This window comes from Tupaia chinensis, unplaced genomic scaffold (assembly GCF_000334495.1).
Source record: "Tupaia chinensis unplaced genomic scaffold, TupChi_1.0 Scaffold000521_1, whole genome shotgun sequence".
Classification (NCBI taxonomy): Eukaryota; Metazoa; Chordata; class Mammalia; order Scandentia; family Tupaiidae; genus Tupaia; species Tupaia belangeri.
Window position 1 is genome coordinate 994,072 of NW_006160034.1, and position 14,993 is coordinate 1,009,064.

The 14,993-nt window shown below is 47.3% G+C and overlaps 1 protein-coding gene across 1 annotated transcript in view; it reads left to right on the forward strand.

Moving 5' to 3' along the window:
* Window positions 1–14,993, forward strand: part of FHIP1A (FHF complex subunit HOOK interacting protein 1A) — a 205,138-nt gene that overhangs the window by 92,697 nt on the left and 97,448 nt on the right. Inside the window, 1 exon segment of the mRNA XM_014591001.2 lies at window positions 3,172–3,393. Within this exon segment, the coding sequence (XP_014446487.1) occupies window positions 3,289–3,393 (105 nt within the window). The 5' untranslated portion in view covers window positions 3,172–3,288.

Sequence of the window (14,993 nt, forward strand, 5' to 3'; positions counted from 1 at the left end):
GCGTGTGAGTGTGTGCCCAAGATCCCGAGAGGAGAATGGAGGAGAAGGGATTGCGGCGTGGCCATCCCCCCTGGGGGGTGATTTCTTGCTTTCTGTCTCTGTCTGTCTGGTGAGTGCACATGCCTTATAGCAAAAACCTCTCCAAAAAAAGAAAGAAATTCATTTTATTAGGAATGATAGGTTGGGGAATTTATTAATATTATTTTAAAAATTCTTTTAAAGTTTTTTCATAGGGTGTGTGTGCTCACCAGAGAGAGATGGAGAGAGACAGAAAGTGGGAAAGTGAGAAATCACTCCCTAAGGGGGTAGCCACAGTGCAATCTCTTCTCCTCCATCCTCTTCCTGGGATTTTGGCAGGCATGCACATGTGCCCGGTGTGATTTTTAAGCTGCTGTGTCTAGTACTCGAACTGTGATTGGCCATGTGGGAGTCCAGCACCTTAACCACCATGCCACCTGCTGGGTCCACCAATATATTTTAAATGATACTTTTTTTCCCAGTTGCCAGAGGGTACATGTGGAGAGAGACAGAAAGAGAAGAGAGAGGCAAAGCATCCTCCAGTGCAGTGTGGCTAGACTGCAGTCCCTTGTCTTCATGTCTCCGTTCTGTTGAGATTCCGGGTATGCACACACACCAGGTGTGTTTCTCAAGATGCCAGGATTGGGATATGAACTGTGTTTGGCCACGTGGGACTGGCTTCATTTACCATTCTGCTCCTGGGCTGGCCAATTAAAATACTGGGCCATCGGGAAAGTCACGATGCGTTTTTTTGTATAGAAAAACACAGAAAAACATCATGACTTTCCTGACAACCTAATGTAATGATAGGAGACGTAGTCCTGCTAACAGGTCATCCTTTCCATATGCCTAATCCTCCATTCTCCTTAAAAACTTCTTGTGGGGACCAGCAGATGGTGTAACGGTTATGTCACTGGACTCCCATGTAGTCGACTGTGGTTCAAGTCCCAGACCCGGTGGCTTAAACCTCATTCCAGGCATGTGTGCATGTGTGCCTAAGATCCTGAGAGGAGAATGGAGAAGGGATTGTGGCATGGTGATCCCCCCCCGGGGGGGAGGTTGATTTCCTGCTTTCTGTCTCTCTGTCTTTCTCTGTCTTTCTTAAGCACCCTATAACAAAAATCTCTCTCTTAAAAAAAAAAAAGAAAGTAGTAATGGAATTTTATGGATGATAACATGCATGATTAAGCCACTATGCAGTTTACTCTAGAGGGGAAACCACATTTAGTATGTTGTGATGATGCTCAGGGAATGAATGTAAATTAAAAAAAAAAAATTCAGAGAAAAAAATACTAAAACTGTTATCAAAATTTAAATAATAACCTGTGTGTTTGATGACCACAGTAAGCTATATAGCCCCAGCTAGGTACTATTTTATAGTATGTTCATTCTACTCACTGAGGTTTATGCCTAAAGTCAGACATGGGTTCTTGTGTATGTATGTATCAGCTGTGCTTGCTATTGCAAATATTTAGACAAATTAAGTTCGTTAGCCAATCAATTAAATGGGGCGGGGATAGGCATAGAAAGCAATCATGGATACCAGAGACAATGGGAGGAGTGTTGGACAGGGCAGAGGGGTAGGGGCAGGGAATCAAGGAGGGTGGAAAAAAAAAAAAAAAAAAAATGCAAAATATACAAGACATAAGAAATGAAACATTGTTTGTTGATAACACGTATGTTGATGTGCTTGATTGAGCCAACAGATAGTGTATTTTGGGTGAAAAATTCATTTTGTGTACTGTAATGATGTATAGCATATTAATGTTAAAAAATAAAAATAAATTAAAAAAAAGAAGGAAAGAAAAAAATTCTTGGAAGTTTTCTGCTCTTACGTCCTAAAAAACTTGAAAAATATCCTTTAATGTTGTATAGTCCCTCCTTTCACCACGAATAGCAGTGCTTGGTTTGAATCTTCCTTAACCATTTTCCAGCGTTTAATTGTGGTCCCCACAAAGAACTTAACCCCTCAACCTAACTTGGGTCATCACCGCGAGTCCCCGTGCTCACGGTCTGCAGAGAGGAGTGGTTGATCAGAGCTCTCCTTGTCATACCCTTCACGTCACTCAGGGGAAATGGCTGTTCATTGCTTGTTTTCTTTTGGCACTGCAAGGCTGCAAGCTTTGATCATGGAGTTTGTTTCCGGTGCTCTGATCATTGTAATTACTTGTCTCTGAATCCTCTCCAATCTTCACACCAAAAATGAATAATATTTGGAGCTGTACGCAGTTCCGTTATGGGCTCCCCAACCTGGGGAGCTGGCACTCCTGTCTCATTGCTGTGGGCAGAGTCACACCGCAGAGCCGCCCCTCCCCGCGCCCTCTCTGACCTCAGTACCTGCTCCCCTCCTGACTGCACGATGCCTGGGATTCCTTGGCATTTTCTCAACCTAGCTCATCTTTCATTTGTAAGTGAGGTAAACCTTGGATTTGCACCTAACACTATCTTGCTTTTGATGAATCATGACTATCTCTGATTTGTCAAGGTTACTTGAATTCTATGATTATTTACTTATTTGTTTACTTCAGAAGAATCAGAAACTTTAACCTAGTGGATAGCCACAAAATGACTGAGAATGCTTTCGATTCCACTGTGACAGTTATTGATTAAAATAAAATCAATCGTGTAGGACCCGGGCGTCGGGTGCTGTTTTGTAAGTCCCGTAAGTTGCACCAAGTCATTGGTTTCTGTCAGCCTTACCTCGTGGCTTTCCTCTCACTGGATGTTATTAAACTCCATAAACATTGATGTTACAGTTTCTTGTCTGATTACAGAAATGAAACTAGAGCCATTTAGAATGGTGATTTGGGGTGTTACGAGTGGTTCTAGGGAAGAAAAGATAAGATTGGCTCATCAGAAAAGTCTCGGCACGTTTTTGTATAGAAAAACATAGAAAAATATGCGTGACTTTTCCGACGACCCCGTAGTTTCCGCACGTATCGATAGCTTAGGTGGCATGATTAGTTCATGTTTTCTTAGCAAAGTCAGAGAAAATAGGAACACCTTGAAAGTGGTGTGCATACCTATATTGTAGATTTTTTTTCTAGGTTGGACTTTGAGAACTTTGATGCGCTGATGTAAATTTAGTGTCCACGTTCTACTTAATACATGAACGTAATGAGATGCATTTTTTTTTTCTTATTGTCATTACAGGTTTCAGAAGGTGACCACAGAATTTGAAGAAGTTACATTTCTAATATGATACTTGAAAGTTAGTGACTGCTGAGCCCATTTTTATGAAAATTAACTATGACTTAGAAGCCTTGGTTTATGATGTCATCGGTCTGGACGGAAAGAAAACCCCCACAGGCTGTGAGCCTGCGGGGTGTTGACCCAGAAACGTGCATGATTGTATTCAGAAACCACTGGACACAGGTAATGTCCGAGTCCCCACCTCTCTGCTGGGCACGGCAGCCCCAGGGGCCCCTGTCACACGGAGCTAGGGCTCCCTACCTCTGGGACACACAGCTCGGTTTCCGGGAACAGAGAGGTGGAAACCTTTGCAGCTAGGAGGAAGAACGCCTTTCTCTGCTTGATTTCCTGGAACAGGAATTCACAGTTTTCACAAAAGCAATTAGGGCACACGCATGTTCCTCACGTATTTTTAGGAAAACAGCAGGTGTTCCTTAGAGGGACTTTTCCATCACTTTGCAATGTATTTGACCATAATTGTACCCTCTGTCTTCCTGTCTCTTTTTTTTTTTAATTATTGTATTTCATTTTATCGATTCATTCATTTATTTTAATTTGATCAGAGAGAGCCACAGAGAAAGAGAGAGAGCCAGAGAGAGAGAGAGAGAGAGAAAGTGAGAAAGCAAGACACCAGGCCCAGGACTCGAACCATGATCTGCCATATGGGAGTGTCCAGCACTTTAACCACGACACCACCTGCTGGTCCCCCACCCGGTTCTTTTTTTAAAAAATAATTATTTATTTAGTTGTATTGATGATTATGATTATGATGATGATTATTATTTTTAATTTGCTATAGAGCACATGTGCTCACCAGAGAGAGACAGAGACAGAGAGAGAGAGAGAAGGTAAGAAAGCAAGCCACCAGGTCCAGGCCTCAAACCATGATCGGCCATGTGGGAGTCCAATGCCATAACCACTGCACCACCTACTAGCCTCTCCACCCGGTACTTAAACTCTAAGAATACTAAAATGCACATTTATTAAATGTTTACTTGGGACCAACAGTTAGCGTAATGGCTATGTCGTTGAACTCCCATGTAGTCGACTGTGGTTTGAGTCCTGAACCCGGTGGCTTAAACTCACGCCAGGCGCATGTACGTGCGTGCCCAAGATCCAGAGAGGAGAATGGAGGAGAAGGGATTGCGGCATGGCCATCCCCCCTGGGGGGTGATTTCTCACTTTCTGTCTCTCTGTCTCTCTCTGTCTATCTGGTGAGCACATGCGCCCTATAGCGAAAATCTCTCCCCCCCCCCAAATATTTACTAAGCACTGTGTTGAGTACTTCGAATGCCTTCTGTCACTTAATCTTCTCCACAAACCCGTAAGGCAGCTAGTTATATTAGGCTCCTCATTTTACAGATGGGAGAATGGGAGCACAGAGGCGAAGAACTGATGGGTACGGTTAAATAGGAGCTCGATAGTTACCCAGCTGGGGAGTCACCAAGCCAGTATGTAGGCCCTGGTCCCTTGTCTCCAAAGCCCACGTGTACAACCTCTGTACTCTACTGGTTCGGGGCCGGTGGCCCCTGTGTAATTTAAGGAGAGAATATAAGATGACCGTAAAGCTGGACACATGCGAATACGTGCCCAAAATCCCAAGAGAGGATGGAGGAGAAAGGATTGCAGTATGGTCATCCCCCTGGGGGTGATTTCTCACTCTCTCTCATTCTCTCTCTCTTTCTCTGAGTACAAATGCCCTACAGCAAATTAAAAAAAAATAAAAAACAGTTTCACATTGTTCATTTTGACTTCTCTTGGACTCTTCTCTGATCTGCTTGTGAGGATAACTAAGGGCTGAAGGTTCAGAAAATTTACTGGCCTGCCTTTTTTCCTCAGTCTGTAAGTAGTAAAATAAATGCAATCGGCAATGTTCCTGCGTGCGTCCAAGTCTGCACCCCCGGGGGAGCTGGGAAGTGAGTTTATGTTGACAGTCCCTGCCTGTGGTCGGAAACAGCACACAGGTTAAAGCCCTGAGCCCGTGAGTCACTACAATTAGAGGGGACATGGTTTAGATCAAACACCAACAGGATCAATTCTGCTTCTGGTCATTTACACTTTGTAGCTTAGTGTTTCTATCCTGATCCTGTATAAAGTTTCAGGATTTTGTTGTGCATTCCCCACTTACTGTTGGAATTTTAATGGGCTTGCTGGGGGCAGGAAGGCTACACCTGCTTTAGTAAAGAGAAGAAAGTAATTCGGTAATATCAGTTTTCCAGGGAATTAGACGAATTACTTTTGGCTTTACCCTTTATAAAGTATTTTAAAGTGGCTCTGAAGTGAGGTGTAAACCCCTAAGTCCATTGGGTGTGGGAAGAAAGTTCTAGAAGGCTTATTTCTATCTTTATCTGTTTAAAATTTGTATCTTGTATTTTCAAATGTGTTGTTTTAAAAAAATAATTATTTTATTTAACTTTATTTATTTTTATTTAACTTTTATTATTTTAATTTTACCAGAGAGGTACAGAGTGAGAGAGAGAGGGGCGGGAATGAGAAAGCAAGCCGCCAGGTCTGGGACTCAAACCATGTGGGAGTCCAGCGCCCTTAACCATCACTCTACCCACTGGCCCCTCAAATGTATTCTTATATTCACACATGTATGTTTGTTTATTTTTTATTTTTATTGTTTTTATGTAGTTTTTTAAAATTTTTTTATTTTTGGAGAGGTTTTTGCTATAGGGCACGTGCACTCGCCAGACAGACAGAGAGAGACAGAGAGACAGAAAGTGAGAAATCACCCCCCAGGGGGGATGGCCATGCCGCAATCCCTTCTCCTCCATTCTCCTCTCGGGATCTTGGGCACACACGCACATGTGCCGGCGTGAGTCTAAGCCACTGGGTCCGGGACTCGAACCGCGGTCGACTACATGGGAGTCCAGCGACATAGCTATTACCCAACTGCTGGTCCCTGTTTTTATGTAGTTTTTGAACTTCGGAGTGCTCGTTCAGATGTTTGCACTGAAAACGCTTTCAGCTCTGTGCGTGTCACTTGGCTGATGAAATCCGTAGTTCTCATGTTATCAGCTTTGCTCTGGGCCTCATTTTGTGTATTTGTGTATAATACCTTCGATTATAATCATCCCTGCTTGAGCAATGGTTATGTGACCCATTTACTGTTCTGGACCACTCTTCAAAGGCAGGACGCATCGTCAGCTCTTTAGAGTAGGCAGGCGTTTGTTTTTCTCACTGTCGAACAGCAAGCCCGGTCCCAGAATCCTCTTATTCATTTCCATATCCAGTGTGAATGGCTTCAGCATTTATCAGGCGTTTGGGTTACCAGAAGCACGCTCGGGTACATAGCACCCTCCTTTCAGCCCAGAAGAATGCGGGTTGAGGATAAGGATGACTGTGTCAGAGGGAATGGTATTTAATTATGAAATAGTTCCTGTGTAAAGTGGGGGCACTCTTACTCCCCCCTCCCCATAGGGTGCATGCACTCGCTAGAGAGACAGAGACAGAAAGCGAGAAATCACTTTCCAGGGGGATGGCCATGCTGCCATCCCTTCTCCTTTATTCTCCTCTCAGGATTTTGGGCATGCACACTCATGTGCCCTGCATGAGTTTAAGCTACCAGGTCCGGGACTTGAACCACGGTCAGCAATGTGGGAGTCCAGTGACGTAATCATTACGCTATCTGCTGGTCACCACGCTTGCTTCTTATTGTTGTCTCAGATATTTCTTCTTAGATACTTTTTGTTCTTTCACTTCTTTCACTTTTCTTTCTAAATAAATCTGGAGAAGGCCCCCAGGCTCCGTCTACAGAGGCTCCTGAGGACTGTGCTGCCTTTATGAATGGGGTACTGAAAAGTTTGCGTGGTGTCCCAGTGGTGGTTGTTCAGGGGATTTCCTGAGCCCACACTTGGCGTGTCGCTGTAGGCACCACAGGCGACTTCAGTCCTCTGACTGGGCTCCTGAAGGACCTCTGATCTGGATCATGCCTTTAGAACTGAATAATAATGACTATAGGAATTAAGTCAAGAGAAGGGACTTTTATAGACTGAAATGGCTTGGGAAATGGAGAAAGTGAGATTTCGCTAGCATGGTTGTGAAAAAGAAGGTTTTGGGGCCGGCCAGGTGGCATGGTAGTTGAGGTGGCTGGATCCCACATGGCAGAGTATGTGGTTCGAGACCTCGACCCAGCGGCTTGGAAAATATGCTGGGTGCATGTATGTGTGCCCAAAATCCTGAGAGGAGAACGGATTGTGGTGTGGCCATCAACCCTAGGGGGTGATTTCTCACCTTCCCTCTCATTCTCTCTCTCTGTCTTTCTCCAGGGAGTATAGGTACCTTATAGTGAAAACTAAAGAAAAAAAAAAGAAAGTCTTGATGACAGAACATTTTTTTTTTTTAAATTCTTGCCCTAGAGTATGTGTGCTTGCCAGAGACAGACCCAGAAAGAGAGAGACAGAGAGGGAAAGTGAGAAATCACCTCCTTCCACCCCCAGGGGAATGGCCACACTATAATCCCTTCTCCTCTTCTCCTCTCAGGATTTTGGGCACGCACTCACATGATCCTAAGTGTTTTTCAAGCCACTGGGTCCCGGACTCCAGCAGTATAGTTGCCACGTGGGATCCAGCTGCTTTAGTCTCCATGCCATCTGCTGGCTCAGAAGGGAACATTTCCAGGCGCGTGTGCGTGCGTGCCCAAGATCCCGAGAGGAGAATGGAGGAGAAGGGATTGTGGTGTGGCCATCCCCCCTGGGGGGTGATTTCTAGCTTTCTGTCTCTCTGTCTCTGTCTTTCTGGCACGTGCACGTGCCCTATAGCAAAAACCTCAAAAAAATAAATAAAAATAAAGAAGAGAACATTTGAGAGAAGGGATATTGGGGACACATGCTCAGTTTGTGGGCTTTTCAAGATGGTAGGAAAATGGGGGTGTGAGGGACCCAGCAGTTAGCGTAATGGCTATGTCGCTGGACTCCCCCGCGTAGTTGACCGCGGTTTGCGTCCTGGACCCGGTGGCTTAAACTCACGCCAGGCGCGTGTGCGTGCGTGCCCAAGATCCCGAGAGGAGAACGGAGGAGAAGGGATTGCAGCATGGCCATCCCCCCTGGGGGGTGATTTCTCGCTTTCTGTCTCTCTGTCTCTCTCTGTCTGGCGAGCGCACAACCTATAGCAAAAAAATCTCTCCAAAAGCAAACAAACAAACAAACAAACAAACAAAAACAGGGGTGGGAGAAGGCAGAGGCGATCAGGGGAAGGTAGAGGTATTGCGAGGGGCCAGTGCCAGCAGGAAGGAGCGCTCAGCGGAGGGAAGCAAACGCACCTCCTTCCCTGTTTTGGAGCTTCATGCATCAGCTCTTTGCTGTGGGCCGTCGGGCTGGCGCCGGGGTGAAGGGTGGCTGCAGAGGATTGAGGAGTGAGCTAGAGTCCCACCTGTGGCCCTGCGACTGCAGTGGCTGTGGCCCCTGGGCTCCCCTGGGCGAACTAAGGAAACCCATGAGGCCGGGAAGAAACGTGGCTGGGAAGAAACGTGGCCGGGAGAGAACCGTTCGGCGGCGTGTTATTTGCTGAGCCGGTCCATTAGCTGCCTGGTACAGCGCTTTTTTAACATGTTAAATTCGGAAAAATGAAGACAATGAAAGTCCGTGGCATCCGAGTTCCCCTCTTTGTTAGGAGACCTCAGTTCAGATTCGACCTAGTTACAGACTTGATGGATGTTGTTGGCGGAGGAGATCCGCTTACACCGACCGTCTGTCCGGGGCGGTTCGTTGTAGAGCCAGCTGTCATCCGAGGCCATCTGTGCTTCAGGGAGCTTGCTCAGGATAGAGACCCAGAGCGACCCAGTGGTGCACTCGCATCTTCAAACTGTGCCCTGGGGCCGGTGAGCTCACGGCCTCATTCAGGATTAGTCGCATGTGTTCCTCATGATAGACCTGCCTGGGTCCCGGTCATTTCTAGAGAACAGAGGTTTCTTCAGCATGTGGATTTGGAGGTCTGGGGCCAAGGAGCTGCACCTGGGAGGGCCTTCTCGCTGGTGGGGACTCTGCAGAGCCTGGAGGGACAATGTGATTGTACATTGTGAGGGACAATGGCTGTAAAGCCCTAGGCTCTGTCACAGGGTCCCCGCTCAGATGAAATCCTCACCTCGTCTAATTATAACCCCTTCCAAGGCCCCACCTCTTCCTACTAGAATTGGGTTATCTCTACCCCTGAGCACCATGACCACGGCTCACGCAATTCTGTTAGGACACGTGGTTTTGGGAAGGAGGGACACATTCCAGCCCTAGCATGGTGGCATTGGAGAGTCCAGGCTGCTGGGGGTGGCCTCGGTCTGTACTCTCTCCCCCTTCTCTCTCTTTTTCTAGTTTTGCTTTAGGGCGTGTGCACTCACCAGAGAGAGAGCTAGAAGGGAAGTGAGGAAGCACCCCACGGGGGTACAGGGGGAGGGAGTGGCTCTGCAGGGGTCCCTTCTCCCCCATTCTCCTCTGGGAATTTCCAGTACACATGCACATGCTCCCGGGGTGTTTTTCAAGCCACGAGCCTCAGGACTCAAATTGTGCAGTAGGCCACATGGTACCCACCACGCGAGCACTGCCCCTCACCCCCTCACCCCCCACTCTCTTTCTGAGATGCCGTCTTGCACCTTCAGTTGCCACAGCAATGAATCTACGGCCCCGCTCTGCTGGGTCATTCCTCTATTGGAGACTTTTCACTGGCGTCCGGCCACCTGCAGACCAGGGTGGCACACGGGGTTCTTTACATCCTGGCTTCTCACTCCTGCTTTCATCGGCCTCCAGAAATGCAGTCACCTGGAGTTCCTAGCCACCTCCCTGCCTGGGCCACATCCATCCTGCTGTTTCATGCTCTGTGCCCTGGGCACATGCTCTTCTTTCTGCCTGGAGTGTTCCTCCCCCTGGGTAAATGCTTCTCCCTCTGTACGGCTCATCTGGGGCTCCGTCTCCTCCAGGAAGCCTTCCCTGCCCTCCTTCACGCTCCCACTCTGCGTTCCAGTGCCTTCCCAAGTGTGCATTCACTGTTCCACCAACCAGCTTTTCTTCAAAGGAGAAAAGGAGAAATTTCCCCACCCTCATCACAAGCTCCTCGAAAGCAGACCACTGCAACCGGCCAGGGTCCCCATTGCCCGGAATAGAGTGTGGCCTGTCATAGATGTCCAGTCAACTGTGGAACCAAAAGCAGGAGATGGGAAATAGAGTGTGAGGAGCCCCAGGCAGCTGGGCGGACAGCGCTGGACTGGATGCTGATTTTAAAACGCTGTACCAGTCAGATCCTTAGGCTGATGTTCAGTGATCTGGAGGAGTGTGTGCATGTGTGTAACTTTTTTTTTTTTTTAAGTATTATTACTGGAGCCCAGCAGTGGTGAGTAGTAATGAAGCTGGGCCCTCATGAGAAAGGTGTTGGTTTGAGTCCTGCAGCCTCTCTGAGCTCTGGCTGTGGGGCGAGGACCCTGCTGGGCATGCCTGTCTCTAAGGAGTAAAAAGTATTATTGCATATTGCTAGAGGGTGTGTGTGCTTGAGAGAGAGAGAGAAACCCCAGTGGGATTGAGCACAACACAGTCCTTTTCCCTCCATTCCTTCATCCCGTCAGGATTGGGGTGTGCACGCAGGAGCATGGTGTGATTTTCAAGCCGCCAGGACCGGGATTCAAACGCAGTCCACCATGGGATCAGGCTTCCTACGTGTGGGCTTAAAGGCTGCTCTATGAGACTCGGCCCTCAGCTTATTTTTAAGTGACACACAGTCGCCGTGCATATTTATGGGGCACAGTGTGACTTTTCGGTGTACATCGTACAAGGTATAATGATTAAATTAGGGTGCTTCGCACAGCCATCGTCTCGAACCTTGGCCATGACTCTGTGTTGGAAACATCAGAATCCTCTCTTTTAGCTATTCCGAAACATACCCTAAATTACCGCTCACAGTAATTACCAGTGAGCTACAGGGCACTGGACTAGTCTTCTGGTCCGACTATACATTCGTATCCGCTAGCCAACGTCCCCCGTCCCCGCTTCCCTGCCAATTCTAGCCTCTGTGTCTGTGAGGCCACATGTGTTTAGTGTCCACGGTCATCTTTATGAACAGCCAATAAACCAGTAGGTGTGTTGCTATCTCGTGCCGAATGGAAGAGGGGCGAGATCGGTGAGAAGCCTTGGTCCCCCGGGTAGTAAACTGCTTGCCCCAGTTACCCCATGAATGAAACCCCACGGGAGCCTTTTGAAAGGGGACACCGTTGTGCTTTGGAAGCCACACGGACCTTGCCGCTCGTTCCGTTCACTCCTTTCAAGCACACGAAATAGTGTCTGTCCTTAGAGCTGGGGGAGCAGGGAGACGGGTTTAAAGGACAATCCACTGGAAATGTGCACTTCTTTCTTGGCTTCTGGTTAGTTCACAGCCCGGAGCTGCATCTCACCACCCTGAGCCTCCAGAAGAAACTGTCTTACTGGGTTTTAGGCTAAGAAAAGGTCAGAGCTCAGATAGAATAATGGCGATAGATGAAGAAAAACCGATGGGCCTTTTTCATCTTAGAGGGGGCGGGCGTGTGAATAAGCAGAGCCATCCAGATGGGTTAATTTGGCCAAACATCTTCCCATCATAGTGGAACATAGGTATTTTTTAGGCACGGTGTCTTGTGCGGAGCTCACGTCGCCTGAGCCTGTCAGTGGAAAGCCGAGCGTCTGAGCACGGATTTGACATGCGAATTTGAGCCTCAAACCTTTGCTTCGTTCCTCGGGCATCTTACCCTCTGACTGGTCGTGGACTACATGACAGAGAAAAATGAAGTAAGACTTGGAGCGATGAAAAGCCGGGAAGCATTAAAGAACTCTGGTTCATCTTCTGGATATCTTAGTATCTCTTCTCAGCTTTACACATAGCCCTGAGCTCGACAGTGGGAAGTCGGAGCAAGCAACGCCTCCCCAGGAAGAGACCCAGACATTCACTCGTGCTCCTGGGAGGCTTGGGGGTGCTTGGGCATGTTGAATGTCGACAGGTTTCCCTACCGTGTGTGTGGCGATAAGTCTGACTTTTGCTTGGGTTAAAATTGGTGTTCTCTGGAATAATCATACATAGATATTACTCTTTTTTTTTTTTTTAAGAGAGATTTTTGCTATAGGGTGCTACACTCACTGGAGAGACAGGAAGAGACAGACAGAAAGCAAGAACTCACCCCCAGGGGGATGGCCATGCCACAGTCCCTTCTCCATTCTCCTCTCGGGATCTTGGGCACACACATGCACACACCCAACATGAGTTTTAAGCCACCGGTCCAGGACTCGAACCGTGGTCGAATAGGCGGGAGTCCAGCAATGAAAACATTATGCCATCTGCTGGTCCCTAGATCATTACTCTTAAGTTCTGTCTAGAACTTTTATCCTGTTTTACCCCAGATTTCAACAAGCCCCCGGACCTCAGGGGTAGAGCGGACATTAAACACCTGGTGCAAACGCACATATGTTCCAAGGCTGTTATCTTCACATAAAAAGGAACGACTTGGCGAAGCTCTCCCTGTGGGAACAGGCGTGCAAGGAAAAGCCCGCCTAGACACAGCTATTCAGTAATGAACAGGGCCGGGATGGAAAGTTACTCTTGTGGTAGTTACTTGGTATGTTAAAGGGAATTTGACTTAAGACAGCTAAAGCTTGCCCTTCAGAGTGATGGAAAATGTTGCTTAGTAACTTTTTGTTTTGTTTTGTTTTGTTTTTCACAATGCCACCTTAGCTTAACATTCCAAAGGACTTGGAAGTGGGGCTTTTACTCATATGACTTTCTTGGAATAACTAGGCTCTAGCCAAAGCGGCATAAATAATCACTTATTGATACGTGCGTGTTTATAAGACATGCACTAATGTTTATGAAGGTGGAGTCGAAGCTACTCTGACGCCAGAGAAACGCTTGTGCTTATCATAGAGGTTGAAGATCTGATAGTTTGAGATGTGCTTATGTGATATAGATAAATCTTTTATCCTGAAAGTATGAACTTCTTATTTAGATTTTGTGACTACTTAAGCTCATTATCACAAACCCATAGGTTTATCGTTAGTGATAAAGAGTATTCGATGTTCCTTAATGAAAGGAATAAGTTATTATTTTTTTTTAATTGAGAAGAGATTTTTGCTATAGGGCATGTGTGCTTGCTGGAGAGACAGAGAGAGACAGAGAGACAGCAAGAAATCACCCCCCCCCAAGGGGAATGGCCACACCATAATCCCTTCTCTTCCATTCTCCTCTTGGGATTTTGGGCACACACGCACACACGCCCAGAGTGAGTTTCAAGCTGCTGGAACCGGGACTCGAACCTTGGTTGGTTACATGGGAGTCCAGCGACATAACTTTACACCATCTGCTGGTCCCAGGAATAAGCTGTTTATTAACATTATTTAGCCCTGGTAAGTCTCATATTTAGAGGTCAAATAGCTTCAAAATGAAGTTTCACTTAGCTACATTGGCTTTTGACAATTTAAAAAATTATTCAATTTTATTTATTGTTGTTGTTATTTTTAAATTTTGGTATAGGGCACCAGAGAGAGAAAGAAAGAAAATGAGAAAGCAACAACCAGACTGGGGACTCAAACCGTGGCCAGCCGTGTGGAAGTCCAGTGCCTTAACCACCATGCCACCAACTGGCCTCAGATGTGGTGGCGATGTGAACACTGCTGCTCCTGCTGCTGACCTTTGCATGTTTCTCTTTAGGATGGGGTAGTTGAGGTGTGGAGCTATACGTGACCCAGGCTTGTGACTCACACATCCTGTACCAGCCTGTATTTTGGGAGTTTGTAGATCAGCAGACGTGTAGCTATGATCAGCAAAACACCCAAGTTGCTGTTTCTGATCGCAACTAGCTAACTTAATGAGGCTTGGCTTTATCAGGTGTTGATTCGTTTATTAAATGGTATTTTCAGCCAAACAAAGTGAACTTGTTTTGTAAAGAAAATACTTGCAAAGCATCTTGTGTTTACTTTTGCTCTCTTACCTACTGGGATCCCTCCAGCCTCGTTAATTGTGTGTTTTGTTTTCTCTCCCTGAACTGAGTCCCTTAGATAAAGGCGTCTGTGTCTGAGCATCTAGGGGCGGGAGTCTGAGGCAAGGCTGACAGTGTTAGGTAGCACATGAGGCAGGAGGGGCCGGGCCTGGGGTAGCCATGTGTGCAGCATGGAATCAGGGCCTTCAGAGGACTGGGAGGAAGGTCAGAATTGACAAGGGGGTGGGGAACAGCAGTTAGCGTAATGGCTATGTTGCTGGACTCCCATGTAGTCGACCGCGGTTCGAGTCCCAGACCCGGCTGCTTAAACTCACCCTGGGCACGTGTGCGTGCATGCCCAAGATCCCGGGAGGAGAATGGAGGAGAAGGGATTGCGGCGAGGCCATCCCCCCTGGGGGATGATTTCTCGCTTTCTGTCTTTCTGTCTCTCTGTCTGTCTCTGTCTTTCTGGGGAGTGCACGTACCCTATAGCAAAAACCTCTCCAAAAAAAGAAAGAAAAAGAATTGACAAGGGGGTGAGACCACGCAGTGAGCAGAAATCCGGGGTGCAGGAACGCTGGAGTGTGCTGGGAGTGACGTGGGAAGAGAGCATGGGAGGCAGCAGGTGGCACGGAGGTTACGACTGACTGTGCAGTTCGAGTCTCAGATGTGGCATCTTGAAAATCCCACTGGGCTTGTGTGGGTGTGTGGCCTAAACCCCAAGAGGAGAGTGGAGGAGGGGATTGTGGTGTGGCCATCCCTCCCCCAGGGGTGATTTCTCACTATCCCCCTGGCCCCCTCCCCCCGACACCTGCCGCCTCTGTCTCTGGCGAGCACCTGCACCATATAGAAAAACTAAAAAAAC